The sequence below is a fragment of the Pogoniulus pusillus genome, chromosome 42, assembly GCF_015220805.1.
Source record: "Pogoniulus pusillus isolate bPogPus1 chromosome 42, bPogPus1.pri, whole genome shotgun sequence".
Taxonomy (NCBI): Eukaryota; Metazoa; Chordata; class Aves; order Piciformes; family Lybiidae; genus Pogoniulus; species Pogoniulus pusillus.
The window spans coordinates 1,136,430-1,155,334 of NC_087305.1; the positions used below are offsets into that span (position 1 = coordinate 1,136,430).

General features: G+C 57.6%; 2 protein-coding genes across 8 annotated transcripts in view; one reads left to right on the plus strand and one right to left on the minus strand.

The window, feature by feature from the left end:
• Nucleotides 1-3,496: 3,496 nt before the first annotated feature.
• Nucleotides 3,497-6,536, minus strand: ZNF703 (zinc finger protein 703). The gene is made up of 2 exons (XM_064175508.1): nucleotides 6,308-6,536; nucleotides 3,497-5,697 (listed from the first exon to the last, which is right to left on the minus strand). The coding sequence occupies exons 1-2, from the start codon at nucleotides 6,518-6,520 to the stop codon at nucleotides 4,318-4,320; spliced, it is 1,593 nt and encodes a 530-aa protein (XP_064031578.1). The 5' UTR covers nucleotides 6,521-6,536; the 3' UTR covers nucleotides 3,497-4,317.
• LOC135192403 (collagen, type I, alpha 1b-like) overlaps nucleotides 5,896-18,905 on the plus strand; it is a 42,253-nt gene continuing 29,243 nt past the window's right edge. The window contains exons 1-5 of one of the 7 annotated variants that reach the window (XR_010308979.1): nucleotides 5,896-6,346; nucleotides 8,339-8,480; nucleotides 10,240-10,288; nucleotides 10,401-10,558; nucleotides 12,524-12,912. Coding sequence is in view for 1 of the 7 variants with exons in the window: in XM_064175509.1 (XP_064031579.1) it covers nucleotides 5,901-6,346; nucleotides 18,781-18,891 (557 nt within the window). In the remaining 6 variants the exon portion in view is untranslated. Of the gene's footprint in view, nucleotides 6,347-6,763; nucleotides 6,908-8,338; nucleotides 8,505-10,239; nucleotides 10,289-10,400; nucleotides 10,559-12,523; nucleotides 12,913-18,780; nucleotides 18,892-18,905 lie in introns of those variants that run through there. The other 6 variants (XR_010308978.1, XR_010308982.1, XR_010308980.1 and 3 more) reach the window with 6 other exon arrangements.

Here is an 18,905-nt window from a genome sequence, read left to right on the forward strand (position 1 = left end):
GCCCGCTCCTCTCCACACGCACACACCGACGGCCCCGGCAACTGCCGCAATAAATCAATAGGAAAAAGAGAGGCTGCCAGTTAGACTAAACAAGTGCATTTGCAAGGATTGCTAACCCTCATTAATCACCCTGACAGTCCTAAAAACACATTTCCCCTTTAATGACTGTATTTGGATAATCAGAGCCTTTTCCTCGTGGCGCGGGGTGACTGACGGCGGGCGGGACGGTGCAGAGCGCCGGCACCGGGGTCACCGGCGAGTCAAGCGCTGGAGGTCTCGGGCAGCTTGGAGAAGCTGCTGTCGTGCAGTAGGGAGAGGAGCCACCCACACAGTGAGGGTGGGGAGACACTGGGACAGGTTGCCCAGGGTGGTTGTGGGTGCTCCCTCTTCCCTGGGGGCGTTCAAAGCCAGGTTGGACGAAGCCTTGAGCAACCCGGGCTGGTGGGAGGTGTCCTTTGCTCACGGCAGGGAACTGGATGAGCTCTAAGGTCCCTTCCAACCCAACCCATTCTACAAATCCCCACGTCCAACACCCACCTGCATTACCCCAACCCAAAACCAGTTTGCAAGGGCCATTTTTTGTGTGGTTTGCTGCCGCTCCACGTTCCCTTCAGGTGACTTTTGCCTCCCGGAGAGGCTTGCAAGGCAGCACATTTCTCTGTATAAATGATGCGGCACATTAATGCACAGCACATTATGAAAATGGTAATTCAAAGCCATACAACTCTAAATTAAGCCATACATTACCCAGCCCACTCAGCCATATATTTTGGAGAAAGACAGGATGGAATCAAATCAAACCGAAGAAGTGTGGAGTGCAGGTTGTTAGACAGGATGATTAATAAAGTGCATCCCGGCGCTCCCATTGCAAAATGAGCTCTGCAGCGAGCCGGGCGCACGTCGCGGGGGGAGCTGTTCGATGTGCTGGTGGCACATTCGCTCCCCAGCAGGTAAAGCCCCCGAGCGCCGGCTGCCAGGGGATGATCCTCCGCGGTGTTCACGGAGCCCTGCCGCTGCGCTCTGGAGGGAGGGAGAAAATAATACAAACAGATATTCCTCAGGGAATCTCCTGCGCGGCAGAACCTTCCTGAGCGGCATCGAGCTCCAGCCATGGGCGCGAGGAACGCGCAGGGGTCCGCCTGGGAGCACCCTGGTGCGAGGAGGAGCTTGGAGAGAGAACGCAGATGAGCCTTTACAAGGTGCCGCCGGCAGGACAGTGAGCTCTGCACGCTCTCACCCATGTCCAACCTGCTCTGTGGCAGCTGTGCGCTGGCTGGCACAGGGCACAGTCCTGGCAGCCCCAACGCTCAGTGTCATCTTGCGCCGCTCTGCCGTGCCTCGCGCACATCCATGGGCATCATGGCATCGCCCTCCTGCCCTCTGGCACGAGGCTCTCTGGTGGCACTGGCAGCAGAGATGTGAGGCTGCACATGTGAGGGAGAAGAATGGCAGAAGGAAACACCACGGCACGGCCCCATGATCCGTGCCCATCAACCAGCAGCACCTGAGCAAAGCCAGCAGCAAGCAGCATCAGTGGTGGGAGCAGGGCACACATCCAGGGGGCAGTGATGCTCCAGAGGGGTTGGGAGCTCTGGCATGCTTTTGGCTGTTCCCATGCAGCCCCACAGCAGAAGGGATGGGAGCACAGGAGCTGCCTGTTGAACACTGGCTGCAACACCCACAGCCAAAGCGTTCAGCATCTAGTTGGGACACAGGGATGGGAAGACACTGGCACAGTTGCAGTAGCCTGGGCCTGCCACCTGGTACTGGGAACAGCTGCAGCAAAGCCCTCTCTGCTCCAAACCCAGCCCTGCAAACTCCAGGCCCTCATCCTGCCAACATTCCTAATGGAGCAGGACCACTGCAGGCCCAAGCCATGGCCACAGCAGTGAAGGTGTAGCCATGGGCCCACAAAACCTGCTTCCCCCGAGCCCTGGGGATGGTGCTGCCCACTCCTCCACCAGCCTCCAGCACCTGTCTGTCCGTCCCATATCCAGCAGGAGACCACAGCCAGGGTCCTCCCTGCCAGCCTCACGCCTACCTCCAACGATTATTGGATCAAAATCCCTTTGGCAAAACAAGCCCCCACTTCCCAGTGTTTTTCAGCTCCAAGGACACAAAGGAATTTCAACGCAGGGCAGAAGGCAGCACAGAGAAGGCAATTAACCAGGATTAATTGCATGACTCACCCAAAATGCAACAGGAGTGAAGTGCTCCATGGCAGGGAAAAAAAACTACCCCAGTGATGTGGGGCAAGAGGAACATGGGGGCCTGCCAGGGGGAGCACAGGCATGGCCTGGGGGTCCTGTTGCAAAGGGTAGGCTGCCCCTAGCCTCGGGGCTGGCCAGTGGCCTGAACCCCTCCCGAGGGGCAGCTGCGGCAGGGCAGCTCAGCATCCCTGCCAGGGGACGTGGGACCTGCCTGGGGGCTGTCACCCCCCCCGCGTGCTCTGCAGACAAGAGAAAGATGAAACGGGGAGGGGGGAGGACAACCTTGGCCCTATTCCATCACAATTCCATGCCTAAAACTTCATTCCTGCAGCCAGGACGGGGGGTTGCACCCGGGCCCCTCCCCGGGGCTCTCCGCATCCATTCCGGTTCCAACGCCTTCTCGAACCTTCCCTATGCCGCCGCGCACGGGAGCACCCTCCCCGGGAGACACGCGAGGAACCAGGACACGGGGGGCCCACGGACGGCCCCCGCACTCCTACACAAGTTCTCTGCCCCGGCCAGAGCCGCATCCCCGGCCCGGGCCCGGCAGCTCAGCACTGGGGATGCGGCGCGGCCGCGCTCGGACCCGGGTTAGGTCCCGCCAGCACCGGGAGGACTCCGCGGCTCGGGACTGGCCGTCGCCGCCGCTAGATGGTGCTGGGAGCCTGCGGGCCCAGTACAGAGGCTCCCGGTACAGGCACGGGGCTCTCGGTACGGGCACGGAGCACACGCTAGCTCCCGGTACGGGCACGGAGCTGTTGGCACAGACACGGAGTCCCCCTAGCCCCCGGTAGGGCACGGAGCAGACGCTAGCTCCCGGTACGGGCACAGAGCGCACCCTGCCCCTCGGCCCCGGTGCAGGCACGGAGCCCCTAAGGCCCCAGTACGGGCACAGAGCACTCCCGAAGGGCCATTCCCGCTAAGGACACGGCGACCGCGAGCCTCCAGCCTCGTACGGACGCGGAGCACGGAAGTCCCCAGTACGGGCACAGAGCACCCAGGCCCCGGTACGAAGTCCCCAGTATGAGCATGGAACCACCGACACAGAGCTCCCCGCATCCCGGCACGAAACTTCCCCGAGCCCCCGCTACAGACCCCTCCCTCCCCCATACGAGCACGGAGCACTCCCAGCCCCACGACGGCATACAGACCCCCAGAACCCCCGGTACCGAGCTCCCCCTCCCCGAGCCCCCAGGCACGGAGACTCCCCACCGCGGGCAGCACCGGAAGGGGCGAGGTGAGGGGGCGAAGGGGTGCGGGGAGGGACGAGAGAAGACACCACAGGGTGAATATAACCAAGAGTCATTTATTAACAAAATCCGACTTACCGAGCCGAGCTCCTCCACCCGCCACGCTCCGCCGCCCTCCCGGGGCTCTGCGCCCTCCGGTGCCACCGGCGCTGCCCGCAGGAGCCGCCGCTCTTCGGGGCTCCCCCCCCAGGGTCTGTGTTTGTATGAATGGGGAGGGTCACACAGCACTGTCCTGCATCCCACGGTGGGGGGGGGGGGGGGGCGGGAGAGGGGGAGCGGTAGGGCCACGGTGTGGGATTGGGATGTGGGGGAGTGTCGGTGTAGGCAGAGCATCACCACAGCCAGCCCCGGCCCCAACACGTCAAAAAAAAGGGGGGGAAAACCCAATAAAAATATAATAATGATAAAAAAGGACATCTGTTAAGTTTACAACTGAAGAGGAACAGAATTCCAGAGGGTGGAGGAGGAGGAGGAGGAGGAAGAAAAATGCTCTTTTTTTCCTCTGTTTAGTTTCCTTGAGTGGCACAGGAGTCATGCAGGAATGGCTCAGGGGGGGAAAAAAAAATCAAGAAAATAAAAAGAATTCAAAAGGAAGAGAAAGGAGGGAGGGGAAAAATAGCAAAGCCCCACACCTGCAGAGTGAGGGGGGAGGGGAGATTATATTTTTTGTCTTTTTTTTTTGTCTTTTCTTATTTTTGTTCTTTTTTTTGGACACAGACTCGTTTGCATACCGTCGCTTCATGGGGTAGTAATGCACTTATATTCCCAGCTTTAAGCTAACATACAGTAAATAAATACACAGTCCAAGGAGGGGGGCTGGGGGGCGAGGAGGAGGCTGGAGCAGGGGGCTGCTGGAGTTACTGATATCCCAGTGCAGAAGCTGAAGTTAGTCTTTGGCCGTAGAGCGCGTATGGAGAGTAGTAAGGTCCGGCGGCCGGCAAGGAGGGCACCGGCAGGGCACCTGCCGTGGGCAAATGGCTCTTGCCGTAGGGGTGGTACCTGTTGAGTCCCAAAGTGTGTGGGCTCCTCAAGGAGAGGGAGGCCGGTAACGTGTTGGGGCTCCCTGGGGCGGCGGGTGGGAGGTGGAGGTGGCAGGAGGCCGCGGAGCCCAGCCCGGAGGTAGGGTAACCTGCCAAGAGTTTTTCTGCCCCTGGCAGGGCCGTGTGGGTCCGTAGGTGGGTGAGCAGCTCCTCCGAGGTGGCAAACCTCTTGTCGCAGGGTCCGCTGGCAGACACCCAGTTGCATATGTGGGGCAGGGGGTCATTCTGCAGCATGAAGCCGTAGGTGTAGAGGGGGTGGCCAGGCAGGCTGGGGGTGCCGCTGGAGGAGAGCGTGGTGTGCACTGAGTGCAGGGGGTGCGTGGGGTACACCAGGGGGTATCCACTCTTCAGGCTGCCAGGGTCGTGCACGCAGCTGGAGCAGTTGCTGGAGCCCAGGTGCGAGGCGCTGTGGTAGCTTAGGCAATATGGGTCCCGGCATAATCCCTGCATGAAGGAGGGCGGCGAGGCCCCAGTGAGCGGGCTGGAGCTGGGCGGCTTGCCTGGCAGCCCCAGTGCCCCTGGCAGCTGGCTGCCCACCAGGCCCGGCTTGGTGGGGTCCAACCCGGGCACAAACTGAGATGGGTAGCCGGCATAGGCACCGACGATGGAGCCGTGGTAGCCAATGCTGGAGGGTGGCAGAGGGAAGACGGAGTGGCCTGGCTTGTAGGGCGAGACGGGGGCCACATGGCCGGCAGGTGGCAAGGCAGGGGGCTCCGACTTGCGGCCTGAGGGCGGCTCACCATGTGCCCCAGCCTCTGTCACCCCACGCCCCAGCCCCCCGCCTGTCCCCTCGGGGCTGGGCTTGCCCGCCTCAGGCTCCTTCTTCTCCTCAGTGCCCTTGGGGTCGGTGTGCTGCGGTGAGGCACCACGGGAGCCGCCGGGCGAGGTGGCGGCGTGCGGCGGGAACGGCGGGCAAGCAGCGCTGGGCACTCGAAAGCCAGCCTTGTCCGTGCCACCCTCCTTGCGCGGCTCCCCGCTGCCCTTCGAGTAGGGCTTGAAGCTGGACTTGTCCTCAGGTGGCGTGTCCCCACTGCCCGGTGGCTTCAGAGTGGCAGGGCGGGCAGCAGGCTCCTTGTCGGTGGCAGGCAGCCCGGCGGAGGCCACAGCGTTGAGCTTGGAGGAGGGTGGCGGGTCTGGCTTGCCAATCTGCGAGCAGGTCTGGGCCAGCAGTGCCAGCGGGCTCTTCTTGGCGTCCAGCTGCGGGAGGAGCGGAGCTGGTCAGGGGAGAGCCTCGACGGCACCCCCAGCCCGGCCCTTCTCCCGCCCCCCTCCACGATTCAACCCCTAAAATTCCGGGTCCAGCAGGGCTGGGCCAGACTGACCGAGGGCACAGGGGATGAGGAGGATGTGAGGGGTTGTGCCCTGCTGGGGAGAATCAGAATAGGGCGGGGGCTGCCAGGATGCAGCGAGGAGGAAGGAGCAGCTCAAGGGGAGCCAGAGCCCCCGGGAAGGGAAGAGCCTGGCCCGGAAAAATCGGGAGCCCCGGGAAGGGAAGAGCAGCCAGGGAGGAACCGGGAGCCCCTGGAAAGGGGGAATCGGGTGCCTCGGGAAGGGAAGAAGCCCGGCCAAGAGGACCGGGAGTCCCCGGCCAGGAGGAATCGGGGGCTCCGGGAAGGGAAGAAGCCAAGCCGGGCCGGAAGGAACCGGGAGCTTGGGGAAGGAAGAAGCTCGACCGGGAGGAACCGGGAGCCCCGGGAAGGGAAGAAGGCCGGCCGGGAAGGGAAGAGCCAGGAGCCCGGCGCAGGAGAACGAGGAGCCTCTGCCGGAGGGGAGCCTCGGGGATCTGTCGGGACCGGCGGGCACTGACCTCGATCGGGCTGACGGGCGTGGAGGAGAGCGGCTGCAGGTACTCGGGGTGCAGGAGGTGGCCGCCGTGGGCGCTGAGCATCTTCAGGACGCGGATGGGCAGCCGGCTGGCCTGGCGCAGCGGGTCGGCGGGGGGCGGCCGGGGCGACGGGGTAGCCGCGGCTCCGCGGCTCGGCGGGGTCCTCGGCCGGGGCCCACCGGGGGCACCGCTCATTTGGGGCTGGGGGAGGAAGGGAGGGAAGGGGGGGGAAAGGGAGGAGGGGAAGGGGGGGGGGGGGAGGCGGCGCGCCGGGCTCCGCGGGGCCGGGCCGGGCGGGCGGCGGAGCGGCGGCGGCAGCGGCCCCGGCGAGACGAAACCTTCCCCCGGCCCGAGCGACACGTCAAATAGCCCCGATGGCGGCCGCGCTCCGAGGGGGCCGCAGTCGAGCACCAATCCGAGCCCGGCCGGGCCCCCGGGGCGGGGAAAGCGGCGGCTAAGGGGGGTCAGACACCGCCCCCGGACCCGCCCCACGCCGGCAAGAAGCGGGAGTGGGGCGGAACGGCTGGAACGGCGCAGCACGGCACGGCACAGCGCGGCATTGCATTGCATCGCACAGCTGAGGTTGTATGGCATGGCATGGCACTGCTCTAGTGGCATGGTGTAGCGTGGCTGGTGTGGAGCTACTCGACTGGCATGGTATGGCACAGCTTGCGTGGTACGGTATGGCATAGGACTGCTCAGCTGGCACAGCATGGCATAGCATAGTATAGTACAGCTTGGAAGACACAGCTTGGTATGTCATGGCTGATGTGATTTGGTATGGCATGGCACTGTTAGTACAGCTTGGCACTAAGTGGAGTGGCTCAGCTAGCAGAGGATGAAATGTCTGGCATGACTTGGCATGGCACTGCACAGTTTTGATAGCATGGCATGGTGCTGCTAAGGCAGCTTGGGACAATATGGTTTTGGTGGCATGACATGGCACTGCTGGCACAGCTTCTTACTGCACAGCATGACTCAGATGGCATGGCATGCCCAGCATGGGTTATCATGGCACAGCATGGCTCAGCTGTCACACCATGGCATGGTACTGCTGGCATGGTTTTGATGAGATCAGCCTGGCGCAGCTCTGCATGGCACAGCTCAGCACCCTTGCTGCCATGCCTCCTGCACCCAGTGCCTGTGCCCCGTGCCCAGCCTCACCCCTTCATCCCTGCATGCCTGGGAGTGGTGTGTCTGGGAAGGAAGGCTGGCAGGAGCTGATAGCATCACAGAAGCGTTTTGGCTGCAAAAGAACCTTAAGATCATCCATTCCAACCACTAACCCAGCACCACTGTGGCTGTTTAACCACGTCCTGAAGTGTCATGTCGGCTGGGCACCTGCCGTGCCAGGCAGACCCATATCACACTGCACAGGCTGGGCCCATCTGCCAGGTCTGGTGCCAAAAAGCAAAGTGATGAGTGAAGTTGGGTGACATCATCACTGAGCTGCTCCAGCCCAGGCTTATCTGGCACACATTGCCCGTGGAGAGCCTGGGCACCTGTCCCTCTGAGCGGTGCGGTGTGCCACCTGCACGCTGGTGACATTGGCCTGTTGTCCTTCTCGGCTGAAGGTGGATTTGACAGCAGCAGCCTCCTGGTGACTGCTTGTGGTGCTGCTGGGGACGGTGAGCAGGAACCAACTTTTCTGGGACCCTCTGCCCTCCTTGGGTTTGGGTTTCAGCCTCCTGCTACCAACCCAGAGAAGGGGAGAGCGGAGGAGAGGCAGACACCTTTAATGAATCACACTAAGTCCTGACAGGAGCTTTATGTTCCAACAAAGCTGCTATTATTAAGTCCGCGCAGCCTCCCCTCTCCCAGCGCGGCTGCTCCGGCTGCTGGGAAAAAGGCTCTGCTGCACTTCCCCGGTGGGCACCGGCACGGCCCCGGCGCAGCCCAGCGGCCAGTCCCCCTTCTCCAGCCGCTATCAATCATGCCCACGGCCGGGCCTGTCAATTTTCCCTCTTTGTGAGGATTTTTTTTCTTCTTCTTTTTCCCCCTGCTTTTCCCCAGAGCTGACCACAAGATTGATTCAGGGCTGGGAGTGGGATGTAAGCGGAGAGGTGCCGCCTTTCAAAGGAGCCTTTCAGGGAAGGGGAAGGAGAAGAAAGTCTTCCCTCAAAGCTGCTCGAGGCCGACGCCAACATCAACAGGGGTGAACAAATCAGGAGAAAGGGAGGTGGGACCAGTGCATGAGAGCCAAGGGAATGGGGTGCTGGGACAGAGGGAGGCCACGAAGCAGCACCAGTGCATGAGAGCCAAGGGAAAGGGGATGCTGGGACAGAGGGAGGCCACTAAGCAGCACCAGTGCATGAGAGCCAAGGGAATGGGGTGCTGGGACAGAGGGAGGCCACGAAGCAGCACCAGTGCATGAGAGCCAAGGGAAAGGGGATGCTGGGACAGAGGGAGGCCACGAAGCAGCACCAGTGCATGAGAGCCAAGGGAATGGGAATGCTGGGACAGAGGGAGGCCACTAAGCAGCACCAGTGCATGAGAGCCAAGGGAAAGGGGATGCTGGGACAGAGGAAGAGCACAAAACAGCAATAGATACCTCCATGGCTGCCTTTACCCCAGGCTTGGGTGATCTTAGAAGCCTGATGCTGCTCTGGTTAGCACCAGAGAATGTGTCTGGATTGATCTTGTGTTTGCTTCATCAGAGGGTTTGTAGAATCATAGAATCACAGAATGTCAGGGGCTGGAAGGGACCTGGAAAGATCGTCTGGTCCAGCACCCCTGCCAGAGCAGGATCACCCAGAGCAGATCGCAGTGGAAGGCATCCAAACAGTCCCCCTGAGCAGCTCTGTCACCCTCCTGTGAAAAGGTTGTGGTAGGTCCTAGTGATCCCTGCTCGGTGCTGGTGCCTTCACTCTCCGTAGCTATCGTCTCCATTCTATCACTTGCATAGGTCCTGTTTGCCTTAAGGACAGCAGTGAGCACAGGGGACAGAATGAAACTTCCCTCTAGAACCTGCGCTCTAGAACTGGGCTTTCAGGTTTTGTTCTGCTCCAGGATGAGTCACTCTCTGCTTAGACACTGCCTGTCACAAAGGACATTCAAATCAAGGAGGCAAGACCACTTGCCAAGTGAAAACAGCACAGGCACCAAAGGAAAAGCAGGATGAGGATCCAAGATTCCTTCTGGTGAGGCCACACTTCAAGTACTGGGCTCAGTCTTGGACCCTGCACTCCAAGAAGGGCATTGAGGTGCTGGAGCATATCCAAGGAAGAGCAACTAAGCTGGTGAAGGGCCTTGAACACAAATCTTGTGAGGAATAGCTGAGGGAATTGGGTCATTTAGCTTTCAGAAAAGGAGGCTGAAGGGAGACCTCAACACCCTCTACAAGTGCCTGACAGGAGGTAGGAGCCAGGTGGGGGTTGGTCTCTTCTCACATGCAACAAGTGACAGGACAAGAGGAAATGTCCTCACGTTGTGCCGGGGGAGGTTCAGGTTGGATGTTAGGGAAAATGTCTTTATGGAAAGGGTTCCCAGGCAGTGGAACAGGCTGCCCAGGGAGGTGCTGCAGTGCCCACCCCTGGCTGTGTTGGAAGCCAGCTGGATGCGGTGCTCAGCGGCCGCGCAGGAACTGCGAGCTCCAGGCGGGCGCTTGGACTCGATGCTCTTTGCTCCGAGCTCTCTTCCAGCCTCAGCACTTCTGCAGCGCTGCGATTCTCCGACGCCCTGTAAAAGCCCGAGCGTGTCGGAGCTCGCCGGGGCTGCTGCTTTATAGGGAAATCATCCTCAATTAGCCACCCAGTTAACGAGGCAGCGGCCGTCGCCTCCGCCGAGCCCAAAGCTCCGCAGTCAGCGGTTTTCCCTGCCCTGCCCCCGGTCCCACCTCTCCCCAGCGCTGCGCCAGCCCGGGCCTGGCGTTTAGCTGCGGAACAAGTGCATAAAAATGATCTTATTTATTACAGGAGACATGTTTTAAAACAACTGACAACATTGCAAGATGTAAAACGACAAGCAAGTGCTCTCCTTTTTTCTTGCCCCCCTCTTTTAAACCCATGCAGACTCGCTGGCAATGATAAAAATAAGGTTTTCTGTTTTAAAGTTGGAATTAATCTTCTTTCCCCAGCGATCATGCAGCAGGGAAGGCAGGGAGAGGCTTCGGCTATTAACTGATTCTCCCAGGGTGATGGGGGTATGGAAGAGCTGGGCAGCTCCTCTGCCTCTGCAGAGAGACCCACATTATGGAGCAGGCTGAGCACTGCAGCCACAGAAAAACACCCAAAGGTGAGGGTGTGAGGGCTTCTTTTCTCTTCTTCTTCTTTTCTCTTCTTCTTCTTTTCTCTTCTTCTTCTTTTCTCTTCTTCTTTTGTCTTCTTTTCTCTTCTTCTTTTCTCTTCTTCTTTTCTCTTCTTCTTTTTTCTTCTTTTCTCTTCTTCTTTTCTCTTCTTTTCTCTTCTTCTTTTCTCTTCTTCTTTTCTCTTCTTATTTTCTCTTCTTCTTTTCTCTTCTTCTTTTCCCTTCTTCTTTTCTATTCTTATTTTCTCTTATTCTTTTCTTCTTTTCTCTTCTTCTTTTCTCTTCTTCTTTTCTCTTCTTCTTTTCTCTTCTTCTTTTCTCTTCTTTTCTCTTCTTCTTTTCTCTTTCTTCTTCCTTTTATCTTCTTTTTATTCTCTTCCTTTTCTCTTCTTTTTCTCTTCTTTCTCTTCTTCCTTTTTCTCTTCTCTTTCTCTTCTTCTCTTTCTCTTCTTCTCTTTCTCTTCTTCTCTTTCTCTTCTTCTCTTTCTCTTCTTCTCTTTCTCTTCTTCTCTTTCTCTTCTTCTCTTTCTCCTTTTTATTCTTCTTTTCCTTTCTGCTTCTTTTTCTTTCTTCTTCTTCTTCTTCTTCTTCTTCCTTTTATCTTCTTTTTCTTCTTTCCCCCTTTTTCTTCTTTCCCCCTTTTTCTTCTTTCCCCCTTTTTCTTCTTTCCCCCTTTTTCTTCTTTCCCCCTTTTTCTTCTTTCCCCCTTTTTCTTCTTTCCCCCTTTTTCTTCTTTCCCCCTTTTTCTTCTTTCCCCCTTTTTCTTCTTTCCCCCTTTTTCTTCTTTCCCCCTTTTTCTTCTTTCCCCCTTTTTCTTCTTTTTCTCTTCCCTCTCCCTCTTTTATTTTCTTTTCCTTTCTTTTTCCCCTCTCCCCTCCCCTTCTCCCTCGATGTGTGACTAGCAGCTGGTTTCTGTGTGACAAATCAGTGGGGTCTTCCTGTTGTTGCTGTGATGAAGCTGTTTCCTGGTGTGAAATTCTACAGGATGAATTGCAGGAGGGGGAGGAAAACATCCCCCACTTATCAAAGGAGCAAAGCTCCACACTGCTGCACCACAAGCAGGCAGCAGGGCTGGTGGCAGGTCCCAGGGGCTTTACTTCAGGTTTGGGTTTTTTTGGGTCCTTTATCTCGTAGAATCACAGAATGGGTTGGGTTGAGAGGAACCTCAGGGATCATCAACCTCCTGCCATGGGCAGGGACACTTCCCGACTAGACCTCGCTGCTCAACCTGGCCCTGAACACCCCCAGGGGGGAGCCATCCACAGCCTCCCTGGGCAGCCTGTGCCAGACTCTCACCACCCTCCTGCTGAAGAACTTCTTCCTCAGCTCCACTCTAACCCTGCTCTGCTCCCCATGGGCTGCTGCCAGACACCCTGATGGACTTTGTGGTGGTTCTCACAAGCTGAGGTTGTTAGAAAGGACACTTTGGAGGTGTCCTTTCATGGTTGTCCTGCAGAGAGCTGTATGAAGCCTTTTAACTCACAGGCCTCGGTTTCCCCAGCTGTGAAATAAGTCATTCTCAATCACCAGCACCATTTACAGTGAGGCTGGGCAGACACTGGCACAGGTTGCCCAGAGAGGCTGTGGATGCTTCCTCCTCGGAGCTGTTCAAGGCCAGGTTAGATGAAGCCTTGAGCAACCTGAGCTGGTGGGAGGTGTCCCTGCCCATGACGGGGGTTGGGACTGGATGAGCTTTAAGGTCCCTCCCAAGTCATTCAGTGAATCTATGAATCAGAGTGGTGGGAAGTGGCCCTGGGATGTCCCAGCAATGCCTGTGGCAACATCTCCCCTGCAAAGCACTGCATTTCCCACGGCTGGCATCCACCCAAGCCCCTCTGGAGGATCTCAGTAGCTTCATCTTATCCTTGGACACCACTGAAAAAAAAAAAAACAAAGAAAAAAGATTACAAAAAAATCACTTTTACCTCTGTTCCTCTTTTATTCCTTTGCCAGCATTACTTAATGAAACTATGCAAATTCAAACAACTTCATTCCTGTAAGATCAGGGCCAGAGCCTCAAACCATTTGGTTCAGCTCATCTGGCACGGCCACGGCAGAGAACGTTTGGAGCAGCTCTTCATACGAATGGAAAAGAGGGAAAAAAGAAGGCTGTAAATCAAGTTTAATTTATGCATTTTCTGGCTGGTATGAAGGCATGCCAAAAATCAGATTATTTATGAGCCCTTCCTAACAATAGGCATTTTTATTGGTTGCAAATGACAAAAGGGCTTCTCAGAGGCACTTTGAATTTATTTATTGGTTTGATTTGAATCCCAACCCCCCCCTTCTGTAAAGAAAAAATAAAGAAAGGCTTTCCAGAAACATTAAAATTATTATTTTTATTTTTTGTTAAATTTATTTCATGATCTCAAAGGAAAAAAAATATTTAAATCATTGATACAGTCAAAATAATTTATATGGAGCTGCTGAAAACCCAATAATGAATCACAGGATCTTAGTCAGCCAGGTTGGAAGAGACCCCCAAGCTCATCCAACCCAGCCTCTCCCCCAGCCCTGGCCAGTCAACCAGACCATGGCACTAAGTGCCCCATTCAGGCTTGGTTTCAGCACCTCCAGGGATGGGCACTGTACCACCTCCCTGGGCAGCCCATTCCAATGTTCTTCCTGGCAAGAACTTCCTCCTAACATCCAGCCTGAACCTGCTCTGGCACAGCTTGGGGCTGTGTCTCTTTCTTCTGTTGCTGGCTGCCTGTGAGAAGAGCCCAACCCCTCCTGGCACCCAACTTTTGCCTTTTCTTTTACTCTTCCAGGTCCTTTTTAGTGGGTTGAGGGGTGCAGAGCTGCCCTCTGTGCTTGGGCACACATCCTGGCCCCAAGGAGCACATCCATAGATAACTCCCCCAGAATCTGTTCTGGTAGGTAACTGAAGTCCTGCAAGGAGAGCTCCCAGATGAGACAGGTCAACCACCTGGAGACAATGAGCATCAGAGAATGCTTCTGGGCATGGTTTGGGTTGGAAGAGACCTTTCAGAGCATCCAGTTCCAATCCTCTGCTGTGGGCAGGGACTCCTCCTCCACCTTGATTGCTAAAATCGTTGGTGAATTGGCCATGCATTGGGCTTTCAACTCCTTTAAACCACCTTTTGTTTTCTGGAGCCAGAGGTGGGTTTGGTGGTGGGCACTTGGTGGTGGTGGAGGAGAGGTACCTGCTAACCACTGGCACCACCCTGGCATGCTCTTACCTGTGCTGTGGTGGTCCTGAGCAAAGTGGGCCATGGTGGGTGCAAGGACACTGGGCCACCCCACTGGCCCTGGGGGTGGGCGTAAGAAGTGATGTCAGTGCCTGCTGCTGCATCCTAGCCCCCAGACCAGTCTGTCCTGGCAGAGAGTGTGGCACCACACTGGCAACCAACCTGTGGCAACCTGGAGGGAAATGTCCCTCCTCTTCTTTAGGAGGGGTATCAGCCAGAGCAAGCCCAAAACACCTGCACCCAACCTTTGGGGGCAGAGAGTGAGGTGGGAGGGAAGCACCTGCCGGTCCCATGCTGAGGAGAGGCATCCTCAGGGCCAAGATAGGCTGTGACTATCTCCATGATGGGCACAGTGCCACCGGGCAGTGGATGCCCTCCTGCATGCAGCATCCTGGGCACTGCAACCAGGAAGAGGAGGCAGGAGGACCCCAGAACACTTTGTAGAGGTGCACCAAAGCCAGGCTGGGTTGTGCAGGGGGGATTTGGTTTTCCTGGCAGGCTCTGGGTGAGCCTGGTGGGGAGGGGGCAGAGAGCCTCTTCCTTCCTGCAAGGAGGGGAGGGAAACAACCAACAAGCCCCAAACCACAATAAACCGAAATCCAAACACCAAAAACCCAAAATCCCAAGAAGAGAAGGAGGGGGAGGCCCTCCCCGGGAGAATTAGCATCCAGGATCTGTCAGTCACGGGGAGCTTTTGGTAAAAGGGGCCCCTTGTCAGCCTCTGCCTTTGATGTGCCTGGGACGGAGGTGCTCAATTAAAAGCCTATCAGTCTGTAAGTAAATCAACGCCTATCAGCCTTGTCACATCAAACAAACGATTATTGCACCAGCCCGCCCACCCCATTAATCTGCCTGTTCCTTCCTGACAGCTCAGGGTCAGGGCACTGTAAATCCTGCACTGGATTCCAGCCACCTGGAGCAGGATTAAAGCGGCCCCGACCCTGTGCTGCTGCACCCCATCCCTCCCCTGGTGATGGGTGGCTGTGGCAAGGGGCAACCGTGGGGCTGGCAGCTGTGGGGTACCCAGCACAGGGCTGGTGTGCCCAGCAGAGCTCAGCTTTGCAGGGTCACGGCTGCTGGTGGGGCTGTTTTGGCAGTGCCATGTGGCTGTGGCAAGCGTTGGGTTGTGTTGGTGCCAGGAGTGTGTATGGAGAGCTCAGCAGCAGCCCTTGGGTGCTCAGCACCCAGTATCACCAGCAGCTGTCTGGTTGCCAAGATAGCATGGGAATAGCTCCCAAAATGGCTCTCAGCAGCTCTGGGAAGCTGCTTTTGATAGGCACAGTCACACCACAGCCCTGAGGTCACTCTCTGTGGTGGTCTTGGTGGTCCTGCCATGCACTGGGCAAGTTGTGTTTGAGCTGTGACCATCATCAGGGACCCTCTCAGCAACTCACATGGTGAGAGGAGCCAACAGGTTAGCTTTTGGGTGCTCTTTGGGCCTGGATTAGCAGCAGTGGTCCCTGGGGAGAGGATTTTTCCCATCAGGTCACTCCACATGAGGATGACTGAGCAGAAATTTGGGCTCCTGCCATAATCCACCTGAACCCACTGAGTCTCCAGCACCATCTGAACTGATGGAGAGGAGGTCACTGGAGCCCAGGGTGCTGAGGAAGAGGGTGCTGGAGCCCAGCAGTGGGTGGAAGTGGCCAGGGCCATCAGCTGCTGGGAACAAGCAGCTCTATTCAAGGGAAGGCAGAGACCAAACTTTCTTGGCCAGGCTCTGTGCTGTGGCAGGAGCATCCTGGGGGCAGCTGGAGCTTGTGACTCCTGCACACAGAGGCAGAGGCTGTCTCCAGAAGGAGGAGCAGGATCTTGGATCACATGAGGGCTCTGCCACCCAGCAAAGAGAGGGAGTGGAGTGAGCCCAGGGTGGCTGCAGGCTGGGCTTTGGGAAGGGGCTTGGTGGCCCTGTCCCACCGAGGGCTCTGAGCTCCCCGTGTGCAGGCTTCCACAGAATGGTGGGAAGTGACCTCTGGAGGGCATCGAGTCCACTCCTCCTGCTAGAGAAGATTTGCAGACCTCAAGAGGGTCCATCTGCCTCTGGGGCTGTGGATGGCACAAGGGGCACCACCATGGTGCTCCAGACCGAGCACACGCAGCTCCCTGAGCACCCCACACCTCTTTCATCTGCAGAACAGGACCTGAACCCCAACATCTGATCCTAGCAGGGCCTCCTGCACCGCTCCTCTGATTGCAGATGTCTCTGCTGACTGCTGGGGGTGGGGGTTGGACGCAGGACCTTTAAAGGTCCCTTCCCACCCAAACCCGTCTGTGGTTCTATGGCCCAGCTGCTGCTGCGCCCACCCTCGGCGCCCCCTGCCCCCATCTGCGGGGGGAAGCTGGGAAGGCGAAGCTGGTGCAAGCAGAGGTGACACCGAATAGGAGACAGCCTCTGGCCGTGCCACCTTTGATACGGTGACACCAAATCTCCTGCCGATAAGGGGTATCACCTCCCCACGGAGAGCCATCACCCCTCACCCCCGCCCGGCGCGCCCGCCCCGGCTCTCCCACGCATGTCAGGCAACACCTGCTGGCCCCGGCAGATAGCAGCCACCATGCCCATGTCCCTGCCGTGCCCATGTCCCTGCTGTGCCCATGTCCCTGCCATGCCCGTGTGCCTGCCGTGCCCGTGTGCCTGCCGTGCCCGTGTCCCTGCCATGCCCGTGTCCCTGCTGTGCCCGTGTGCCTGCCGTGCCCATGTCCCTGCCGAGCCCGTGTGCCTGCCATGCCCCTGTCCCTGCCATGCCCCTGTCCCTGCCGTGCCCGTGTCCGTGCTGTGCCCGTGTGCCTGCCGTGCCCGTGTCCCTGCCGTGCCCATGTCCCTGCCGTGCCCGTGTGCCTGCCTTGCCCATGTTCCTGCTATGCCTGTATCCTTGCCATGCCCATTTCCTTGCCATGCCTGTGTCCCTGCCATGCCTATGTCCCTGCCGTGCCCATTTCTCTGCCATAGATTCATAGAGCACAGAATGGGTTGGAAGTAATCTCAAAGCTCATTCAGTTCCAACCCCGTGCCATGGGCAGAGACACCTCCCTTCAGCACAGGCTGCCCAAGGTCTCATCCAACCTGGCCTGGAACAGCTCCAAGGAGGGGACATCGACAGCCTCCCTGGGCAGCTTGTGCCACTGTCTGCTCACCCTCACTGGCAGGAATTTCTTCCATGCCCATGGAAGGGAGGAAATTGCCTCGAGTTGCACTGGGGGAGGTTTAGGATGGACATTAGAGGAAACTTCTTCACTGGGAGTGTCCCCAACGACTGGCACAGGCTGCCCAAGGAGGTGATTGAATCCCCTTTGCTAGGGGTGTTTAACAGAGTCAGAGGGACATGGTTCAGCCTTAGGCTTGGCAGAGTTGTTTGGACTGGATGAGGCTAAAAGTTTTTCCAACCAAACCAATTCTGTCCCCCCATGCCCATGTCCCCTCCGTGTCCTGGCTTTGCCCAGCCCTCCGTTGGGACCTGCTGGTGGTGAAAGGGGAAATCAAATCCATGCTTTCCACTACAGCTCCCACCCGGGTGTGGGTTGCACTGGGAGAGGTGCTGAGGGGTGCATGACCCGGGGGCAGCTGGCCCTGAGGAGTGTATCTCCTGCACATGATCAACGGTGAGTGGAAGGAAGGTTTACTGGGAGCTGTAATTTCTCATGACATCTTTCCAACAGGAATTACTCTGAGAGCATCGTGTGCATAAAATATGACAGGAATCTTTTAAGTGCAAGCATAGTTCTCAGTTAATTTAATAACTGAGATGGAAAATGGAATAGCATTAAATTTAATATTTTACATAATGCTCCTACACTTCCTTCACTTGCTGCTGCCATCATTTGTTTTCCCTTCTCCCTCATTTACAGCTCACTTAGCCCAAGCTGCCCTGGAGCCTGGCCAGGCAGGGGGGTGCAGCCCCCTCAGAGGGCATAATGAGCCTCTCACGGTGCCAAATCTGCCCCCACATCTGCCCCATCCCAGGCAGAGGTGATGGGTTGCTCTGGGTGCCCCCTCACCTCTGCCCTCTGCAGATCTGGGTGCTCACCAAGGGCCTGGGTGCTGGGCACTGCCTGCGAAGCCCCATCCCAGGGATCCAAGTCCTGCAGTGGAGCCGCTTCAGCTGCTCCTTCGGAGGGTCTTAGCAGTTCCATTCTGTGCCAGCAACTTGGTCAGGCATTGGCACAGGCTGTCCAGGGAGGTGGTGGAGTCACTGTCCCTGGAGGTGGTCAAGAAACACCTCACCCAGCTCCCACCACCCAGCCACTGCCCCTCACTTCAGGTGTCACAAAATTGGACCTGACCCACTTCCAGAAGGAAATTTCCCAGTGCCCATCCCAGGATCCTCATCCCAGAACATCTGCAGTGTGACCAAGCTCCTCCAAGCAGGACAGGGCCCAGGGATGCTGTTGCCGGGGTGGCAGCAGATGCTCCACGCCAGGTTTTGTTGTCTCTGCGGGACTTGGGATCGATGCAGCTCTTAGCCTTGTCCCTTCCTATCTGGCCTCGGCTGTGATTTAAGGAGCTCCGAGCCGCTGCGGCCCACGGTGTCAACACCGAGCTGTGGGGATCCGGCTGCAGAGAAGGCAGCAGAACCAGGCAGGATCTGTCCCTCCAGCCCTCTTCTGCTCGGGTTCAAAGGGTCCCCGCGGCCGCGACGGGAGGAGGACTGCGGTGGGGTTACGGCGGGGAGGGGGCGGCTGCTGCCGCGGGCTCTTTGTCGGGGAGAAGCAGAGCCTGACCGCGCCGTAACTCTCTCCCGTAAGGAGATGAGCTTGCAGTAAAGCAAGGAGCACATTAGGAGGTAAGGAGACAAAATGGCAGGGCTGTGAAAGCCCAGCAGATGCGATGAGCCAGCCTGGAACAAGCGAGCACTCAGCCGCTGCCTCCTGGAAGCGCCGGCGTGGGCTTTTTTGCGGCGCTGCCAGAACAGTTCTTGGCTGGGACTTGGCAAGGCTCGGCCGCGGGTTTCAACACCTCGCTCTCACACCACATAATGCAAAAGTTAATTCTACTTTCAGGCTGATGTCAACATTCCCTTCTCTTGCCACGGTGAAATGTGAAGACTACATTAATCTGCGCTTGCTGTGTGCGGGTAACGCGTTCCAGATCATCGCCGTAACTCCTCCGAGGTACAGACGGGAAT

Coding starts and splice junctions, on each gene's coding strand:
- ZNF703 (XM_064175508.1), bottom strand. CDS start 6,520: ATGAGCGGTGCCCCCGGTGGGCCCCGGCCGAGGACCCCGCCGAGCCGC. Junction 5,698..6,307: donor CGCCCGTCAGCCCGATCGAG/GTCAGTGCCCGC, acceptor CTCCTCCCGCAG/CTGGACGCCAAGAAGAGCCC.